Below are 20920 nucleotides of genomic sequence, written 5' to 3'. Positions count from 1 at the left end.
GAAAGCTTCATAGAAGACATAATAAACTGCTAAAATCCTGAAAACAAAACAATTCAGCAGGTGTTTCCAGGGTCATAAATATGCTCCCCATCACATCTTCTGACATGCTCCACCTGGAACCTGCAGCGTGGCCTCTCCAACATCTAGTCCCGTGGCTTTGGAAGCAGCCATCAGGGAACTGCTCCCCTTGTGCTCTCAGCCTGGAGGTACCCCAGCACCAAAAGTGGACACACAGTCAGGCCTGACCAGTCGGTGTGTTAGTTTAACCTTTTTGCCCACCAGGCCCAAGGACAGGCAAGTGACCCAAGTCACGCCAATCAGATTCAGTTCCAGAACTTTTGTCAGAACCCGGGAGAGAACAGAGGTGTTGGTAACTCTGGCATGGAGACAGTCTGGGTCTGTTTAGCACTGTGTGAGCCCCTGTATCCAGTCATGACCAGAGAGAGAGAGAGCTAACTTTCTTCAGTTCATGGGGTCAATCCATTGTTTTGCTGAGAGGCAGTACAGAGCTACAGTCAAGAATTAGTACTCTACAGAATCAGATTGTCTGTGTCTAAAGTCTGAATCTGCCATGAGACTTTTAAAAAGTTGTTTAACCACTCCACACCCATCTCATCAATAAAATGGGAACATGAATAGTACTCACTTTAGTTCAGTTCAAACACTCACCTCAGTTCAAACCAGGCCACCCTGTCCATCACAAACTGCCAGAATTTACTCAAACTCATGTCCATTGAGTCAGTGATGCCATCCAATCATCTCATCCTCTGTTGTCCCCTTCTCCTCCTGCCTTCAGTCTTTCCTAGCATCACGGACTTTTCAAATGAGTCAGTTCTTGGCATCAGGTGGCCAAGGTACTGGAGTTTCAGCTTCAGCATCAGCATCAGTCCTTCCAATGAATATTCAGGACTGATTTCCTTTAGGATGGACTGGTTGGATCTCCTTGCGGTCCAAGGGACTCTCAAGAGTCTTCTCCAACACCACAGTTCAAAAGCATCAATTCTTTGGTGCTCAGCTTTCTTTATAGTCCAACTCTCACATCCATACATGACCACTGGAAAACCCATAGCTTTGACTAGATGGACCTTTGTTGGCAAAGTAATGTCTCTGCTTTTTAATACGCTGTCTAGGTTGGTCAAAGCATTTCTTCCAAGGAGCAAGCATCTTTTAATGGCTGCAGTCACCATCCGCAGTGATTTTGGAGCCCCCCAAAATAAAGTCTGTCACTGTTTCCATTGTTTCCCCATCTATTTGCCATAAAGTGATGGGACCAGATGCCATGATCCTAGTTTTCTGAAGTTGAGTTTTAACCCAACTTTTTCACTCTCTTCTTTCACTTTCATCAAGAGGCTTTTTAGTTCCTCTTCACTTTCTGCCATAAGGGTGGTGTCATCTGCATATCTGAGGTTATTGATATTTCTCCCAGCAATCTTGATTCCACCTTGTGTTTCTTCCAGTCCAGCGTTTCTCATGATGTACTCTGCATATAAGTTAAATAAGCAGGGTGACAATATGCAGCCTTGACGTACTCCTTTTCCTATTTGGAACCAGTCTGTTGTTCCATGTCCAGTTCTAACTGTTGCTTCCTGACCTGCATACAAATTTTTCAAGAGGCAGATCAGGTGGTCTGGTATTCCCATCTCTTTCAGAATTTTCCACAGTTTGTTGTGATCCACACAGTCAAAGGCTTTGGCATAGTCAATAAAGCAGAAATAGATGTTTTTCTGGAACTCTCTTGCTTTTTCCATGATCCAGCGGATGTTGGCAATTTGATCTCTGGTTCCTCTGCCTTTTCTAAAACCAGCTTGAACATCAGGAAGTTCATGGTTCACATATTGCTGAAGCCTGGCTTGGAGAATTTTGAGCATTACTTTACTAGCGTGTGAGATGAGTGCAATTGTGCAGTAGTTTGAGCATTCTTTGGCATTGCCTTTCTTTGGGATTGGAATAAAAACTGACCTTTTCCAGTCCTGTGGCCACTGCTGAGTTTTCCAAATTTGCTGGCATATTGAGTACAGCAGTTTCACAGCATCATCTTTCAGGATTTGGAATAGCTCAACTGGAATTCCATCACCTCCACTAGCTTTGTTTGTAGTGATGCTTTCTAAGACCCACTTGACTTCACATGCCAGGATGTCTGGCTCTAGGTCAGTGATCACACCATTGTGATTATCTGGGTCATAAAGATCTTTTTTGTACAGTTCTTCTGTGTATTCTTGCCATCTCGTCTTAATATCTTCTGCTTCTGTTAGGTCCATACCATTTCTGTCCTTTATCGAGCTCATCTTTGCATGAAATGTTCCCTCGGTGTCTCTAATTTTCTTGAAGAGATCTCTAGTCTTTCCCATTCTGTTGTTTTCCTCTATTTCTTTGCATTGATTGCTGAAGAAGGCTTTCTTATCTCTTCTTGCTGTTCTTTGGAACTCTGCATTCAGATGCTTATATCTTTCCTTTGTTCCTTTGCTTTTCACTTCTCTTCTTTTCACAGCTATTTGTAAGGCCTCCCCAGACAGCCATTTTGCTTTTTTGCATTTCTTTTCCATGGGGATGGTCTTGATCCCTGTCTCCTGTACAATGTCACAAACCTCATTCCATAGTTCATCAGGCACTCCATCTATCAGACCTAGGCCCTTAAATCTATTTCTCTCTTCCACTGTATAAACATAAGGGATTTGATTTAGGTCATACCTGAATGGTCTAGTGGTTTTCCCTACTTTCTTCAATTTAAGTCTGAATTTGGCAATAAGAAGTTCATGATCTGAGCCACAGTCGGCTCCTGGTCTTGTTTTTGCTGACTGTATAGAGCTTCTCCATCTTTGGCTTCAAAGAATATAATCAATCTGATTTTGGTGTTGACCATCTGGTGATGTCCATGTGTAGAGTTCCTGGTCTGGTCTTGTTTCTACTGACTGTATAGAGCTTCTCCATCTTTGGCTGCAAAGAATATAATCAATCTGATTTCGATATTGACCATCTGGTGATGTTCAGGTGTAGAGTCTTCTCTTGTGTTGTGGGAAGAGGGTGTTTGCTACGACCAGTGCGTTCTCTTGGCAGAACTCTATTAGCCTTTGCCCTGCTTCATTCTGTATTCCAAGCCCAAATTTTGTTACTCCAGGTGTTTCTTGACTTCCTACTTTTGCATTCCAGTCCCCTATGATGAGAAGGACATCTTTTTTGGGTGTTAGTTCTAAAAGGTCTTGTAGGTCTTCATAGAACCGTTCAACTTCAGCTTTTTCGGCATTACTGGTTGGGGCATAGACTTGGATTACTGTGATATTGAATGGTTTGCCTTGGAAATGAACAGAGATCATTCTACCGTTTTTCAGATTGCATCCAAGTACTATATTTTCAACTCTTTTGTTGACTATGATGGCTACTCCATTTCTTCTAAGGGAGTCTTGCCCACAATAGTAGATATAAATAATGGTCATCTGAATTAAATTCACCCATTCCATCCCATTTTAGTTCACTGATTCCTAAAATGTCAATGTTCACTCTGCCATCTCCTGTTTGACCACTTCCAATTTGCCTTGATACATGGACCTAACATTCCAGGTTCCTATGCAGTATTGCTCTTTACAGCATTGGACTTTACTTCCATCACCCATCACATCCACAACTAGGTGTTGTTTTTACTTTGGCTCCATCTCTTCATTCCTTCTGGAGTTATTTCTCCATTCTTTCTCCAGTAGCATATTGGGCACCCACCAACCTGGTGAGTTCATCTTTCAATGTCATACCTTTTTGCCTTTTCATACTATTCATGGGGTTCTCAAGGCAAGAATACTGAAGTGGCTTGCCATTCTCTTCTCCAGTGGACCACGTTTTGTCAGAAATGTGACCTGTCCATGACCCGTCCATCTTGGATGGCCTTACATGGCATGGCTCAGTTACACTGAGTTAGACAAGGCTGTGGTCCACGTGATCAGTTTGTTTAGTTTTCTGTGATTGTGGTTTTCATTCTGTCTGCTCTCTGATGGATAAGGATAAGAGGCTTATGGAAGCTTCCTGATGGGAGAGACTGACTGAGGGGGAAACTGGGTCTTGTTCTGGTGGGCGGGGCCATGCTCAGTAAATCTTTAATCCAATTTTCTGTTGATGGGCAGGGCTATGTTCCCTCCCTGTTGCTTGACCTGAGGCCAAACTACAGTGGAGGTAATGAAGATAATGATGACCTTCAAAGGTCCCATCCATGCCCTGCTACACTCAGTGCCTCCGACCCAGCAGGTCACCACCAACCCACGCTTCCGCCGGAGATTCTTGGACACTCACGGGCATGTCTGGGTCAGTTTCTTGTGGGGTCACTGCTCCTTTCTCCTGGATCCTGGTGTGCACAAGGTTTTGTTTGTGCCCTCCAAGAGTCTATTTCCCCAGTCCTATGGAAGTTCTGGTGGTTCTATGGTGGGGTTAATGGCAACCTCCTCCAAGAGGGCTTACACCATTACCCAGGTCTGCTGCACCCAGAGCCCCTGTGGCAGGCCACTGCTCTTCCTGATGGGAGAGCAGCAAGAAGGGGCTGTGTTCCCTCCCTGTTGCTTGACCTGAGGCCAAACTATGGTGGAGGTAATGAAGATAATGATGACCTTCAAAAGGTACCTGTATCTCCACAGGAGACACTCAGACACAGTTCAGGCTCAGTCTCTGTGGGCTGGGCGTGTGTTTTGCGCCCTTCCCAGATCTAAGCAGCTCAGGTGACTAAGTGCTTGTCAAGCATACTGTCCCAGGTAAGTCATGCGTCTTAATCACCTCCCCAGTCCCAGCCACTTGGTTTCCTGGGTGCCCCGCATGTCTCTTCTAGAGAGCTGATCTCAGGCTGCGACCCTCCTGGCGGAAGATGTATCTCTGGGGTTGAGACTGTAGCAGCCCCTTGCTTTCCCGCTCTGGCTGTCCCAAGCCTGCCTCTCTGCCTCCAGGTGGGGAGGGGCCAGTACACAGCTAGCTCTCCTTTGGTATTCAATCCTTTGTTCTGTGAGCAGGCCAGGCCAGGTTAGGTTGTTAGGTTAGAGCCTTTCCAGGAAAGTTCTCTTTTCTGCAGTAGTGGTTAGACTTGTATTCTGTGGGTTTCTTTTTTTCCTTCTCCCAGTTACATTGCCTCCTGAGATTCCAAAACTCCCCACAGACCCGCCTGTGAGAGGGTTTCCTACTGTGTGGAAACTTCTCCTCCTTCACCATTCCCTCCCCAGGACAGGGCTTCATCCCTAACTCTTGTCTCTCTTTTTGTATTTTATATTTTGTCCTACCTCCTTTCGAAGAGAATGGGCTGCCTTTCTGGGTGTGTGGTGTCCTCCGCCAGTGTTCAGAAGTTGTTTTGTGGAAGTTGCTCTGCACTCAAATGATCTTTTGATGAATTTGTGGGGGAAAAAGTGGTCTCCCCTTCCTATTCCTCTGCCACCTTGTCTTTTTAGTAACTATGACTTTTTAGTAACTATGAAATATTAAATTATAGTCTCCTAAAAGAAAGCAACACTGCCATTTTAGTCACCAAAATTGCAAGCACAGCATTCTTTCCTCGACTACTCCTTGCTGCTGGGGTCCTGCCTTCAGAGGTATCTTTCCTCTATTCTCATCATTTTCTCCCTTGATTCACTTTTATTTCCTTCATTTTTTTCTGAAAAGCACTTACCTTTTTTCTCATCACTATACCTTACTCAATAATACTCTCTGTGATACTGTGATTAATAATAAATACGTATTTTGGTCTTTTCCCATGGTTCCTGGCACACAGCTCCTAAAACCCTTGGAATTTTCTAAGTGAATAAGAGAGAGAAAGTATCTTTTGTTATTCATAACAAACATCTTTCAACCATACCTGAGTCTGTGTTAACGAGGTGACTTTTGGAAAGTCCCTAAGGATAGGGGCTGGTTGCCAGGGGAACCAAGTTTGAAACTTTCAGCCCAACCCCTCTGGAGAAGGGAAAAGGCTGGAGAGAGAATCAATCACCAACAACCAAAACTGAATCAACCACACCTGTGAAATGAAGGTTCAGAAACGCCCAAAGGATGGGGTTCAGAAAGATTCTGGAATAAAGACCATGTGCAGGTGCTGAGAGGATAGCAGGCCTGGAAAGAGCATGGAAGCTCACACCACTTACCACAAACTTTGCCTTATGCATATCTTTCATCTGGCTGGTCCTAAGTTACATCCTTTTATAATTGAGTTTTTTTCTGAGATGAAAAAACATTTCTCAGAAATGTTTTTTTCTGAGTTCTGTGAGCTGTTCTAACAAATTAATCAAATCTGTGGAAGGGGTCATGGGAATCTTTTGATTTATAGCCAGTTGTTAAGAAACACAGGTAACTCCCTGGACTTGTAACTGGTATCTAAGTGAGGGGGTAGGGGGAATCTTGTGGGACTGAGCCATTAACTGTGGGATCTGATGCTAACTCCAGGAAAAAGTGTTAGAACTGGGGCTTCCCTGGTGGTTTGGTGGCTAAAACTTTGTGTTTCCAATGCAAAGGTCCCAGGTTTTATTCCTGGTCAGGGAACTAGATCCCACATGCCTGCAACTAAGAGTTTGCATGCTGCAACTAAAAAAGATTCCACATGCTGCAGTGAAGATCAAAGATTCCAAATGTGGCAACTAAGACCCAGTGCAGCCAAATGAATAAAAAAAGAAAGAGATATATATTTAAACATATAAATGTGTGTGTGTGTGTGTGTGTATATATATATATAAACGTGTTAGAACTGATCCCAAATTGCTTTGTATAGGAAAACCCCCCAACAACAAACTTAGGACCAGAGTGCCAGAGGAGTATTCTGTGAGTAGACAGAATACAGGAGTTTTCCTAAATACTTCCGTTCCTGTTAGAAGACCACTTCGTATGAACAAATCACTCCATGAAATGCAATTATTTATTGGGTGTTCCTGACACATTACGCCTGTCATGTGGTCATAAGTTTCTCTCTCCCTTTTTTTTAAACTTGGAAAATGTCTACTGCTAAGTCCCTTCAGTCGTGTCCGACTCTGTGCAACCCCATAGACGGCAGCCCACCAGGCTCCCCCATCCCTGGGATTCTCCAGACACACAAAAACAGAGTATAACAACCCCTCACCCCATGTACCCATCAAAAAGCTTCAACAACTAAAAACATTTTGCTGTGTTTTTTTCATCCTTCTCCCCAACTCTACCTTATTCTGTTGGAATGTTTTGGAGCAAATCCCAATCAACCAGGACCCAATACATGTTCAAAGTTCCCAACTTATTTTTAAAAATGTCTTTTTAGGGGGAATTCCCTGGTGGTCCAGTCCTTAGGACTCCATGCTTTCACTGCTGAGGACCCGGGGTCGAGGAACTAAAATCCCATCAGCTATGTGGTATAGCCAAAAAAAATCTTTTTTATTTTTTGGTTTGAATTTCAACTCCAAAAAGCTCATTTTATTTGGTTGTTTTATCTCAATTCTCTTTTAATTTGTATCTCTTAACTCTCTACTGAATTTTTCTTCATGCTACTAGACTTGCTGAACAAATCAGGTCAACTGCCTATAGAATATGCCACTTTCTGGATTTGTCTGATTGTGATTGCTCCCTTGTGGTGTTATATAACTTGTGCCACCACACCCCACATTTCCTGTAGAGTGGTAATTCCTTCTAGAGGCTTGATTAGATTATTTCAGGGTCCTTCCCACCCCAGGATATGGCAGAAAGATGAATAAGTACAAGACTGCATTATGGGAGTGCTGTATAGTTCTTATTAGGAGACACAATCACATGGCTGCCTCTGATTCAGTGATGCTGAGGTTGACCAATGGATTTGGCTGAGAAAAGCCTGATTCCTCTCTAGCAGCCTTTTATCAAATGATTTTATCTTACATTGTTGACCACCACCTGAGTCAATTAATTCATTATGGTCTGCAAAATGGTGAGTTTTCTAATCGTATCATCTTTTCTACACAGGAGAGTACTCAGAATCTTCTAAATAGAAGAAAACTTCCCTCATCCACTAGGGCTACATTTGGTTACCCTGAAAAATGTCTGTAGTGGATAAGCAGAAAATTTGCTTAATCCTCATTTTTCTCCTTTTAATTAGCAATATTCAGAATAATGAGTGGGCTGCACTTCTTTTTTTTTTTTTTTTTTTTCATCTTTTTCTATCCTTTTATTTATTCTTGTTGGCACTGAGTTTTCTTTTTTTTTTTTTTAATTGAAGGCTAATTACTTAACAATATTGTGGTGGTTTTTGCCATACATTCACATGAATCCACCATGGGTGTATATGTGTTCCCCATCCTGAACCCCCCTCCCACCTCTCCCCATCCCATCCCTCAGGGTCATCCCAGTGCACCAGCCCTGAGCACCCCGTCTCATGCATCGAACCTGGACTGACGATCTGTTTCACATATGTTAATATACATGTTTCAAAGCTATTCTCTCAAATCATCCCACTCTCACCTTCTCCCACATGGTCCAAAAGTCTGTTCTTTACATCTGTGTCTCTTTTGTGCACAGCACTTCTTAATAAATCAAAGGATCCAGTCCCTCCAGAGTAGATGATATCCTCTGGCCCCAGGGGCTTCTACCCATAAAAGATGGGCTGGGAAGGCAGGAAATCTTATTTGTTGTTCACAGTGAAATTTTGCACAATCACCCAAATTTCAACTGCCTAATTAATTACAGCTTCTCCTAATAGTTAAAATCTGAAGACAATTTAGATAACAGATTCAGTTGGTTAAAAGAACAGCCAAGAAGAGTGACAGAAATTAACAGCCTGAAAACTGGATTTATATACTTTTTTTATAAAATGAATTTGAGTTTCTGATTAATACCAGCAATTTGAATTTTCATTTGGCATATATAGTTAGGAAACATTTACTCCATAATCTGTTATGGAAGGTCAACTAGATGAAACAAGAAAGAAGTAACATTGAATTTTACCTTTAGGCAAAAAAAAAAGAAAAAAAAAACACTATGCAAATTTAATTCCATTAGGGTTAATGAAAATCACATTTTGAAACCAGCTTCTAATATTTTCCATTACCATTGCTCTGCAGCATTTCTGGCATACATCTATCCAAAATAAATGTTAAAATGCTTGAATAAAGGTCCTTAAGAGTCAGTCAGTGATCACAAATAAATTATTTCAAACAGATTCATAGGTACACAGTATAGAAAAGATATCTGTCAATGCACAGAACTGAAAGCCAAGGTGCAATTACATAAAGACTTGATTTAAAGTCTATTTATAATATGGTGATACAGGGGGTTCTCTGATTTGCAAGGTCCACGTGTGCAGATTCAACCAACTACAGGTCAAAAATATTCAGGGGAAAATACTCCAGAAAGTTCCAAAAAGCAAAACTTGAATCTACCATGCAGGCAACTATTAGATAGCATTTACACTGAATTTAACAACTATTAACACTGCATTTAAACTGTATTAAGTTTTATAAATAATCTAGAGATTATTTAAATTACACATGGGAATGTGTGTAGGTTCTATATAAATATTATGCCATTTCATATAAGGGACTTGAGAATCTTCAGATTTCTGTACAGGGGGTTCTAGAACCAATCTCCTGCAGGTGCTGAGGGATACTGTACTTGGAAAGTCATTAAAAATGCTGGAAGATATAAAATACATCCCTTTAAAGGCATACAACTCTTGGGAACCCCGTATCAATACTGAGGCCCCATTGTGAAACCAGAGCCCCAGAGCTCCCAAGTGGTGAAGAAAGCAAGGCGAGAGGTGTCATCACTTCGTCTTGCTGCCCTCCTCTCATCCTCCCTGCAGAGGATGACCTCTTTACCTGTCTGACCTCACCCCTCGTGTCCGTTTCACTCACTGTTTCAGCCACGACAGACCCTCACTGCTCTTCGCACACTCAGGTTTGCTCCTGCCTCAGGAGCTTTGTTCCCTCTCCCCAGAACCCTCTTTTCCTGGTTATCATCAAGGCCTGCTTCTTCATCTCCCCCAGTTTCTTTCTCAAATATCACATTCTCACTGATGCCTTTTCTAACCAAGTGTCTAAGATCACAGTCCTCATCTATCTGCATGAAAGGAGGCACTTCTGTCTTGTTTGCCGCTGCTTCCTCTGTGCCTGGCACAAAGAAAGTGTGCAATATAAATACCTGTGTAATGAACACATGAACTACAAGTCAGTTTCCTTCTTTCACTTATATATTTGCACTGAAAAAGTAATTTTATTTAAAACGAGTGACAGATGTTTGTAAAAAGAAGTTAACATTTGTGACTTTCTAATAAATAGAAAACCTAGTTAGGGGATTGCCTATACTTCTTTAATATGAACTACATGTTTTGCTTGCAAATGAGTCTAAGGCTCAGTATCAGTTAGGATACCAGATTTTTAGGACAAATAAAACTGAGGTAGACAAAACCAAAGAGAACTCACAGCCACAACTCATGTAGCCTGGCCTTTAACAGGAACATTGAAATTAACACACCAATGGAAATGTCCCTAGACTCGAAAAGATAAAGACAGCAGGACTCATATGGTCTACCTGTAAAAAATGCTGTGGGATGTCAAAGCTTTATATGATGAACAAATCCAATGTGGGAAACCATATTTTTCCTGAATTCATTTTGGCTGGACTGATAGTTCAAGACTTACACAAAGGAATCCCCATGGAGCACTTGATTAAGATCATATTTCTCATTTTAGACAACATTCCAGTTCATACACAAAGTAAACTCTACATTTTCTATAAATCCAGAGGGGTGAAAATCCCACCTGAACTGTCAACTGGCTTGTTCAAAAATTCCTAGCTACTGCAAGTGTCCCACATCCCTCTCCATTCCCTTCCCTGAGTGTCCCCATTCTATGCATGCTCAGTTGCTCAGTCATGTCTGACTCTTTTGCAACCCCATGGACTGTAACCCAACAGGCTCCTCTGTCCATGGAATTTTCCAGGCAAGAATACTGGAGTGGCTAGCCCTTTCCTACTCCAGGGGATCTTCCCAACCCAGGGATCGAATCTGCATCTCTTGCGTCTCCTGCACTGGCAAAGTGGGTTCTTTACCACTGCGCCATCTGGGAATTCTAGTTACAAGGTAATAGAGCAGTGACTACTGGTAGAAGAGGTCCCTAGGGGCTTTTATGCTGAAAAGATCCTAACAGTTTTTACATCAAGCAAGGTAATACTATTGCCATCTTATAACTCCCAAAGAGACAATAAGGCAGAAGGGAAAGGGAGGTGGCCTGCCTAAGGAACCAGGAAAGAAACAAGTAAAGCAAATGTCCTAGGAGTGGCAACTTTTTCCACCTAAAAGCGTCCTGGTGAGAAGAACAACCTGCTGTACATTCCTCTCTGATGCTGGCTCTGTACATAATTGTGCTCTGTACTTCAGAGAAGGGCTAATAGCACCTTTCAGGCCATGCTGGAAGCAATAACCACATGGGATGACAACCAACTGGGTACAGTATTTCACACACTGACTGCTTCTGATCTTCACAAGAACTCTTGTGAAGGTGGGTGATAATTCCATCTTACAGATGGGCAAACTGAGGCTTACAGATGTTAGAGATTTGCTTGACATCACACAGATAATAAGAAGCAGAGTCATTTTCTAAACCCACATTTTCTGATTCTATGCCCCATAATAAGCAGTGTCAAGAGCACTAGTTAATACTCACAACTTACTTCTCTAACAGTGAGATTATGAGGGTGAACCACCTGAAGTAAGGGGCAGAGTCACTAATGAATACAGACAGGACAGGACTCATGTACACCCTGCCTGCCCCAGAGCACAGTCAGCAACTGCAGTTCCTAGACACAGGCAGCAGGGTCTGTCAATCAGTGAGCATATCCCAAACCTGACTTTAACTCAGGGAGCGTCAGAAGCATGTTTTCGCCCCCTCAAGGGGTGGGACAGTGGAACTAGTACTCTATCTCAAGTTTGAAACAGTCAAGCGTTTGAGCACTGAATTCAGGGCTTTCTTCAACCACAGTCCTAGGCTCAGCTGCCAAGCACAGGTCCTTGCCTAGTCAGTCAAGTTCATCGATGTTAGACCACAGATTCTTTCCCCAAGGACAAATGCTAAAGAGTGTCTCTGGGCCTTGCTGATAAAATCTTTAAAAGCCAACACAGGGGAAAAAATGCCTAACTATTCCATTTGAATTGGTGAATATCCTGAGAGAGAGGGACCACGGCAGTACATAAATTCCAGAAACAACAAATACTGTTCTGTGGAAAGAGCAAAATGTTAAGTCTGCAGGCCTACATTTGGCAATCACATTTTAGGATTTACTTTTATGTCAGCAGTTTGAAACCCAGAATACAACATAGATTCTAAAACCTATCAACAGCACTTAGTTTCCAGTTTAGACTCTGAAAGCCTGTTTAGCCCATTATACACAAAAACATGGTAGTGTTCCAGCTATCCTAATCACATTTCAATGGGGAAAGTCAAGCCAAAATTCCAAACCACATCAAGAAATATTTCCCCTTCTCAGCTCAGATGGTCCACACTGGTCCCAGAAAAGCAGAAGGGACCAGCTAAGTGCCACTGCACCCAGTGGATTACTGAACTCCAAGTCCTCAGGGTTAGTTCATCCTTCTCTAGTTGTCCTGTCCTGGGGAACAAGGGCACTGGCCCATTGGGTCAGAGGGGAAGTGGCCCTGGAGGCCTAGCTCTGTCTCCTCCAGCACTTGGAGGCACAGTCTGAAGAAGAGCTCAGTAATGTTCAGGTTAAAATAAGAGGCTTTGGCTTCATTTTTCAAACCACTCTTGCCTGAAATTCTAAATAAAGCTAATGATGGTTGTGCCATTATAGGATGATAGCTGTAACAGTCTGGGCCTGTTCAACTGTTTCAGACAAGGCAGAGTCTCTAAGTGCTCTCTTGCCACATCTCTGCCCAGCAGCAATCAAGCACACAGGGAGTTGAACTTGGTTCTTCACATAAAACAAACAAAAGTCACAGCTGTGTATCTGTGCATGTACACACAGTAGTCTGGAATGGCACACACCAACCCAGTTAACAGTGGTCTCTTCCGGGAAAAGGAATGAGATGGGAAAGTCGAGCAGTAGTGTTAAATTTTACTGCTTGAGTTTCTCTTGAGAAGTACAATTTTTTTCAAAATATGCTTTATATATGATTTACATGTATAATATTAAAAAATACTTTAAACTTTGCCAAGCCACTTTTAAAAACACTTCAAAATCATGCTTTCTCTGAATATATGCCATGACCATAGGAAAAAAATCAGAAAATAAAAATATATTTGGATAGGTTCAAAACAGAATGACCCAAGGAAGATATTACACACGTATACATTTATACCAGCAGATTCAGCAATAGGCCAAATCGAGTCCAATAGACAAGTCTACAAGGGAAAACTGGTTATCACATTTTTAAAGGGTTATTTTTAAAAAACCCAAAAAACAAAGAATTTGTGACAGAGACAAATGTGGCCCACGCAGCCTAAACTTTACTATTTGCCCTCTACAGAAAAAATGTGAAGATGCCTAATGCCTGATTTAAACCAAGACTATTATTTCTTCTCAAAAATAATTTTAAATTCCTCTTGGAAGATTTTCCCAGTGGTTCAGTGGTTAAGCATCCACAATGCAGGAGACATGCGTTCGATCTCCAGGTCCAAAAAGATCTCACATGCCGTGGAGTAACTAAGTCCATGTGCCACAACTACTGAGCCCACACGCCTAGAGCCCACGCTCCACAACAAGAGAAGACACTGCAATGAGAAGTCGGCGCACTGCAACTAGAGAGCAGCCCCCACTCGCCACAGCTGGAGAAAACCTGTGCAGCAATGAAGACCCAGCACAGCCAAAAATAAAACAAAACAATTCCTCTTGGAAATGCTTTCCAAATCACAATATGCCTTTTAAACACAATAAAAGTGAGTCATAACACTTAATAGCTTAGCTTTTGTTCCCCCCAAACCCACAACATTATAAATTAGCTTATTCAGCCACTGCAATCATCAGATTTGGTTCAGAAGACTGGTGATTTCCGAAAATCAAATACAACCCCGGGATGCTGAAAAAACATTCTCCCTCCTAGCATCCAGAAACCTAACCTCTGATGTGTTGCTAAAATGTACAAGGACACACGGAAAAATCAAACTCAGAAGAACTCTCTGAGCAACTAAAAATAATTTTAAAAATCTAGCAGTGAAGCGAATTTACCAGATGACAGTTTAACAATTATTTTCTAAATGAAGGAAGGAAAAACATCACCTTTATTCTGAATGAAATTCATATTCCAATTTTATAATCTAAAGCCCTGAAAAGGGGGGAATATTTCATTTTGACTATCAAAGACCTAAGAAATGTCCTGAATAAGAATCAAATGTATCCTAATATGAACAACTGTAAATTCAGAACTGGAAAAATACCTTTATCCTGTAAACATGTGTAGAACTTGCTACATTAAACCAACGGGTCTATATAATGACAATTCACAAATAAATCTTTACAATCACATTTAGAATTCTCAGTCCCTACTGTGTACTTTATCCCCTGGAGAAGGAAATGGCAACCCACTCCAGTATCCTTGCCTGGGAGATCCCATGGACAGAGGAGCCTGGCGGTCTACAATCCATGGGGTCGCAAGAGTCGGACACGACCGAATGACTATCACATCACATCACATCACTGTAACAGCATGTTACTTGGAAATTAAGTTCCAAGTTGAAAATTTAAAGAAAATCTAGGCTGATTCATTTAATAATCTTTTATCCTACTTAATTTTAAATGAAAGCAATTAAAAACCTGGCATGCAAAAAAAATTTTTTTTCACAAGAACACAGTATCAATGGAAAGAGGACGAAGACCATCATTTCAGTGATTTGAGAAAAAACAAAAACAACATTCTCACTTACCTCTGGAATACACTTTCCAACCCAAGTATGACAGAGAAGATACTCTACCTCAATGTCCTGGAGACTGAATTCCTTCTGATCTGTCAAGTTCGCAGCCCCAGCACTAAGTTCCATCAGCATCTTGGCAATCTCGGGCTTGATGGCTGAAGTCAGCCGACTGGCTGCTTCCATGACGTGCTCCTGCACATCTTTGAGCTGCATGGCTGCCTTGGAGTAGTGAGAGTTCCTGAACACAGTGCTGAAGAGATCTGTGAGGAAAGTACTGGCACGGCAGAAGACGTTGAGGGCGTCCAGGTACTTGGAGATGCCCTGCTGGATGTCGGCAATGGGAGTGGAGTGGGGCATGGCGTGGTGGCAGCTGCCTGCAGCGGTCAGACTGCCCAGGGGGGTGGTGGTGGCCGTAGATGCCAGGGGAGCACTCAGTGCTCGGCCCAGCTCGGGCATTGGGTACTGCTGGTGCTGCTGCACCTTCTGCTTGGACCCGCCAAGCAGGAAGCGCCGCTTGTAGTCCATTTTACTGTCCTGGGCACTGCAGCAATACATGCGGGAAGGGGACTGTCCCAGTGACCGGGAGAGGGTCAGGGTTCCAATTCCTTTTTCTTTCTTCCTAAAACCGTGGCTAGGTATAAAAATAGTGGAGTTCTGCAAATCTAAGTTTTAAAAAAGGCATTTCCATGAGGCAGGTGACCATGTGATCCAATGTCGACGTGAAAAGGACAAGAAGTTTATATAGTTAATATTTTCAGTGGAAGCAGGACCTCTGACAAAAAATAAGTGTGTCCAAAATGCTATATAAGAACTGTTAGCATTCTACCCTCTTAATAAAAAGATATGGTTGCTGAGAAAAATGTTTACTGAGAACTGCTTTGCAAGAATATTTTGATACTTGTATTTACAATGGCAGAAAAATAACTTAACTTTAAAAAATGTAATATAATGTATCTTCAATATACCAGAAAAGTTAGAACCCAAAAACCCACAAGCTGATCAACAGCAATTTAAAAAGCAGTACAGAATCACTTCACACTAAGTCCTTAGGAAGGAAGATCAAATCTGCAGAATTCTGACAGAGCCTGCCTGCCAAATCCATTTACCTGTAAAGCTTCTTCTAAATGCGAAAAATTTCCAAATTTCCTTTAATATTTTCTGAAAAGTTTTTTTTTCTTCAAAAAAATGGCATTTGTTATTATAAGTCTTCTTCTTTCCTTTTGTTTGCTGAGGTAGCGGTTTCCTTGTAACATTAATAAGAGGTGCTTCCAGACTGGGTTGGCCCTCAATTGTAAAGTCTGAAGCAAGAATGCACAGATGTACTTGTAAGGCTTCTAAGTCATTTCCTGTGAGGGGGGAAAATAAGATAGAATTAGGAGAGTTATAGGACAGTGAGTAATTCTAGAACATTAACTCCTGAAACGCTATCATCCACAAAGATGGGCTCCAAATGAATAAGAAACGTTATAAAAGAGTAGAACTACGATATGATGATGGTTAGAAAATTCCTCAAGTTGTAGTACAAAAATAACACAACAAAAAGTTTGATTCCACACAAACCGCTTCAAAGTTCATGCTGACAAGTGACACATCGCGCGGGGCCTGGACTAATGTTTGTGTTTGGCATTCCCTTGTTTTTTCCTCAAAGAGCTCACAAATCCACAAGAGGATTAGGAGAGTACCCGACTGGGACTGTTGACAAGTACAGCACTCACAAAACCTTAAGGGGGATTGGGAAATGGAGCGATGAGCAAAAGACTGAGAAATCAAGGTTGTTATGAGGAAAATGTTACTCTACCTTAAGGAGATAGGCCATGATTGTACGCCAGGTTTTGATAAGTGCAAGAGTGATGGCCAGGGCTCATCAGGTGAAAGGACTACCACAGCAAAGACCCTGAAGCAGGATGACTTTAGGTCTGTTCAGGATACCCAGGTCGGCCGAAGTGCAGCATCAGAAAGACAGAGTCTGGAGAAGTGAGTGGCTGGCAGGTTTGCTTCTCATCCTCATCCAGTACCAATTTCCCCTCTAGATGATCGAAGGAAAGTCTAGGAGGCTGTGCTAGTTCCTACACCCTGGGGAGGCTTCTACACAACCCCTGGCTCTGGATAGGTGCAAAAAGCAAGGTCTAAATATCTCTGGTTGTCATTTCTGAACCTACAATAGTGAAGCAGTGTGATTCTCCCTCCACAGCTCATTAGATTTACACTTGCCTTAACGATCTGCTCTCTCAAACAAAAATAGTTCAAATATATTTTATTGAATGACATATGTAGTCTACATGATGTCTGTATATAGCTTGGTATGTCAAGGCTGTATATTGTCACCCTGCTTATTTAACTTATATGCAGAGTACATCATGAGAAATGCTGGGCTGGAAGAAACACAAGCTGGAATCAAGATTGCTGGGAGAAATATCAATAACCTCAGATATGCAGATGACACCACCCTTATGGCAGAAAGTGAAGAGGAACTAAAAAGCCTCTTGATGAAAGTGAAAGAGGAAAGTAAAAAAGTTGGCTTAAAGCTCAACATTCAGAAAATGAAGATCATGGCATCTGGTCCCATCACTTCATGGGAAACAGATGGGGAAACAGTGGAAACAGTGTCAGACTTTATTTTGGGGGGCTCCAAAATCACTGCAGATGGTGACTGCAGCCATGAAATTAAAAGACCCTTACTCCTTGGAAGAAAAGTTACGACCAACCTAGATAGCATATTGAAAAGCAGGGACATTACTTTGCCAACAAAGGTCCATCTAGTCAAGGCTATGGTTTTTCCAGTGGTCATGTATGGATGTGAGAGTTGGACTGTAAAGAAAGCTGAGCGCCAAAGAATTGACGCTTTTGAACTGTGGTGTTCTCTTGAAGTCCATTCTGAAGGAGATCAGCCCTGGGATTTCTTTGGAGGGAATGATGCTAAAGCTGAAACTCCAGTACTTTGGCCACCTCATGCGAAGAGTTGACTCATTAGAAAAGACTCTGATGCTGGGAGGGATTGGGGGCAGGAGGAGAAGGGGACGACAGAGGATGAGATGGCTGGATGGCATCACTGACTTGATGGACGTGAGTCTGAGTGAACTCCGGGAGTTGGTGATGGACAGGGAGGCCTGGCGTGCTGCAATTCATGGGGTTGCAAAGAGTCAGACACGACTGAGCGACTGAACTGAACTACTTATTGATAACTAGATTTTCTTTCTTTCCACTTTGCTTTTTTGGTAGATAAAAATAAATATGTCATACCATGACATCACCGATTCAATGCACATGAGTTTGAACAAATTTCAGGAGACAGTGGAGGACACGGAAGCCTGGTGTGCTGCAGTTCATGGGGTCACAGAATCAGACATGATTGAGTGACTAAATAACAACCATCTTTTCATTCATTATATAGCCAATTACCATGCCTTCTTTATGATTCTACAATTTCATTAGGAACCCAGGAAGGTAGACAGGTTGTAAGAGCAAGAGATGAGAAAAGTGTTGTGAATACAAACACATACTCTAAAAGTACAAGCCTAACCCGGCTAGCATATAAATCCAAATAAACTAGCACCGTTTGTAGCTCTGTGTTCAAGAGAATTTTGACTCTTAAAAACTCTCATAAACTTTTCAAGAAATGAGATATCAAACAGCTATATGTAAGAAATATGTTCCCAAATGTTCATTTTTCAAATTAATTACATACAATAAGGCAATCACATCTATCCCTACTCAAGTGTTCCACTGTTACCAGTGTGGCTGTACAAATTCAGCAGGACAAGAGAAACACTCAGCAGGAGTGCTGAAGGATGGAAGGCTGCTCACATAGAAACTGTGTGCTCTGTGAAGGAAAACTATCACCTTGAACTGGCCACAGTGAGTCTTGAAAAGCCCTAAGGAACACGCTTCTTTGTTGTGTGTTGCACACTGGTGCTCCTGGCTCTGAGAGTCCACCCCCATTCCTCTGCCAGATGATTCAAGAAGGTCAAGTAAGGCCCACACACTCACTTAATTTTTTAATAAACATCATAAACATTAAACTTTTTCCCCTTTACATGCTTTCAAAGTTTATGTAGATGAAACTAGTAATGCTTAAATATACTACTTCACCAAATTCATCTGCAAATTCAATGCAGTCTCTATCAAAATTTGAACCTTTTCCACAGAGATAGGCAAGTTGATCCTAAAATGCATATGGAAGTGCAAGAGACCCAAGACCTACCAAGTACTGAAACCAAGACGTCAGAGGACTCACACTTCCTAATTTGGAAACCTAGGTGTAAAGCTACAGTAATAAAGGCAGCAGAGCTCTAGGATAAGGAAAGACATATATATAAATGGAATGCGATTGAGAGTTTGGAATAAACCTAGACACCTATGCTCAGCTAATTTTAGACAAGGGCGCAAAACCATTCAGTTGAGAAAGAACAGTCTTTTCAATAAATGATGATGGGACAACTAGATATCCTCATGCAAAAAAAAAAAAAAATATGAATAAGAACCCCTCTCTTATATTATAAACAAAAAGTAACTCAAAATGGGTCAAAGACCTCAATGTTAGAACTAAAAATTTTAAAGCTCTTAAAAGAAAATATAGGTGCAAATTTTTGTGATCTTAGATTAGGCAATGGTTTCTTGGACATGACATCTTAAAACACAAACAATAAAAGAAAAAATAGATAAGCTGGACTTCATCAAAACTAAAAATATTTGTGCATCAAAGGTTACTACCAAGGTGAAAAGACAACCCACAGCATGGGCAAAAATAATGGAAAATCATGTATCTGTTAAGGGTCTAGTATCCAGAATATAAAAAGAACTTTAAAAAAATTTTTTAAAAGACAAATAACCTAGTAAAATGTGGGCAAATTATATGAACAGATGCTTCTTGAAAGACATACAACTAGCCAATAAGCAAATCAAATGATGCCCAACATGGATAGTCACTAGGGAAAAACAAATAAATCACAGTAAGATATCACTTCACACATGCTAGCATGACTACAGTAAAAACAAGCAAAAAACAAAACAGAAAATAAGTGTGGGTGAGAATGTGGAGAAACCGGAACCCTCCTAAGTTGCTGGTAAGAATGTGAAATGATGCTGCAACTGTGAAAAACAGTTTGGCAGTGCCTCAAAACGTTAAACAGAGAGTTGCCATTGAGACCAGGCAATTCCACTCTTAAGCATATACCCAAGAAAACTGAAAAACATCAGTTCATTAAAAAAAAAAAAAATTACACATGAATGTCCATAGCATCATTATTCACAATAGCCCAAAAGTGGAACAACCCAAGTCTATCAACTGAAGAATGAATAAACAAAATGTGTTACAGCCATACAATGGATATTATTCAACCATAAAAAATGAATGAAACATTGATAAATGCTTGGAGAAGGAAATGGCAACCCACTCCAGTATTCTTGCCTGGAAAATTCCATGGACAGAGGGCCCTGGCAGGCTACAGTTCATGGGGTCGCAAAGAGTTGGCCACAACTCAGTGACTGAGCACACTGATAAACGCTACAGTGTGACTCAACCTCGAAGACATTATGGTAAGAGAAAGAAGCCAGAGACAGAAGGCCAGATAATGTGAGATTCCACTAACACGAAACAGTCATATAAATCAAATGCAGAGAGACAGAAAAAAGTAGATCAGTAGTTGCCAGGACCGAAGGAGAGGAAGGAAATGGGGAGTGGTTATCAATTAATACAGCTTTTTTTTTTTTTTTTTTGAGATGATAAAGACATTCTAGAATTAGATGGTGGTGATGGTTGCACAACTATACCTCAAGTTTAAAAAAATCATTAAAAAGGAAAAAAGAATTAAAGAAAAATATGAGAATGATGTCTCAGCAAATTCAGAATACTAATAAAAGCTACTAAAAAAAAAACAGAACCAAACAAATTCTGGAGTTGAAAAATATAATAACTGATATAAAAAAATTAAGGGCTTAACAGCAGATATAAACAGGAATCAGTGAAATTAAAGATTAACCAATTGAGATTATCTAGACTGAGAAACAGGAAGATAAAACTCTCAGTGACTGTGGGACACCACCAAGAATACCAGCATCACAGAAGAAGAGAGGGAGAAAGGCACAAAAAAAGTATTTGAAGAAATCAGTTCAGTTCAGGCGCTCAGCCG

At 41.3% G+C, this 20920-nt stretch overlaps 1 protein-coding gene across 2 annotated transcripts in view; it reads right to left on the bottom strand.

Moving 5' to 3' along the window:
- Positions 1-20920, bottom strand: part of GARRE1 (granule associated Rac and RHOG effector 1) — an 85389-nt gene that overhangs the window by 37025 nt on the left and 27444 nt on the right. For both annotated transcript variants that reach the window (XM_086351777.1, XM_086351778.1), the window contains exon 2: positions 14853-16138. In XM_086351777.1, coding sequence (XP_086207903.1) covers positions 14853-15347 — 495 coding nt within the window. In that variant the 5' untranslated portion in view covers positions 15348-16138. The remainder of the gene's footprint in view (positions 1-14852; positions 16139-20920) is intronic.

Source organism: Bos grunniens, chromosome 18 (genome assembly GCF_055505025.1).
Source record: "Bos grunniens cultivar Pamir isolate PY7600 chromosome 18, Bosgru_T2T1.0, whole genome shotgun sequence".
Lineage (NCBI taxonomy): Eukaryota > Metazoa > Chordata > Mammalia > Artiodactyla > Bovidae > Bos > Bos grunniens.
The sequence above is the reverse complement of the archived record's forward strand: the minus strand, read 5'-3'. Positions and strand labels throughout refer to the sequence as shown.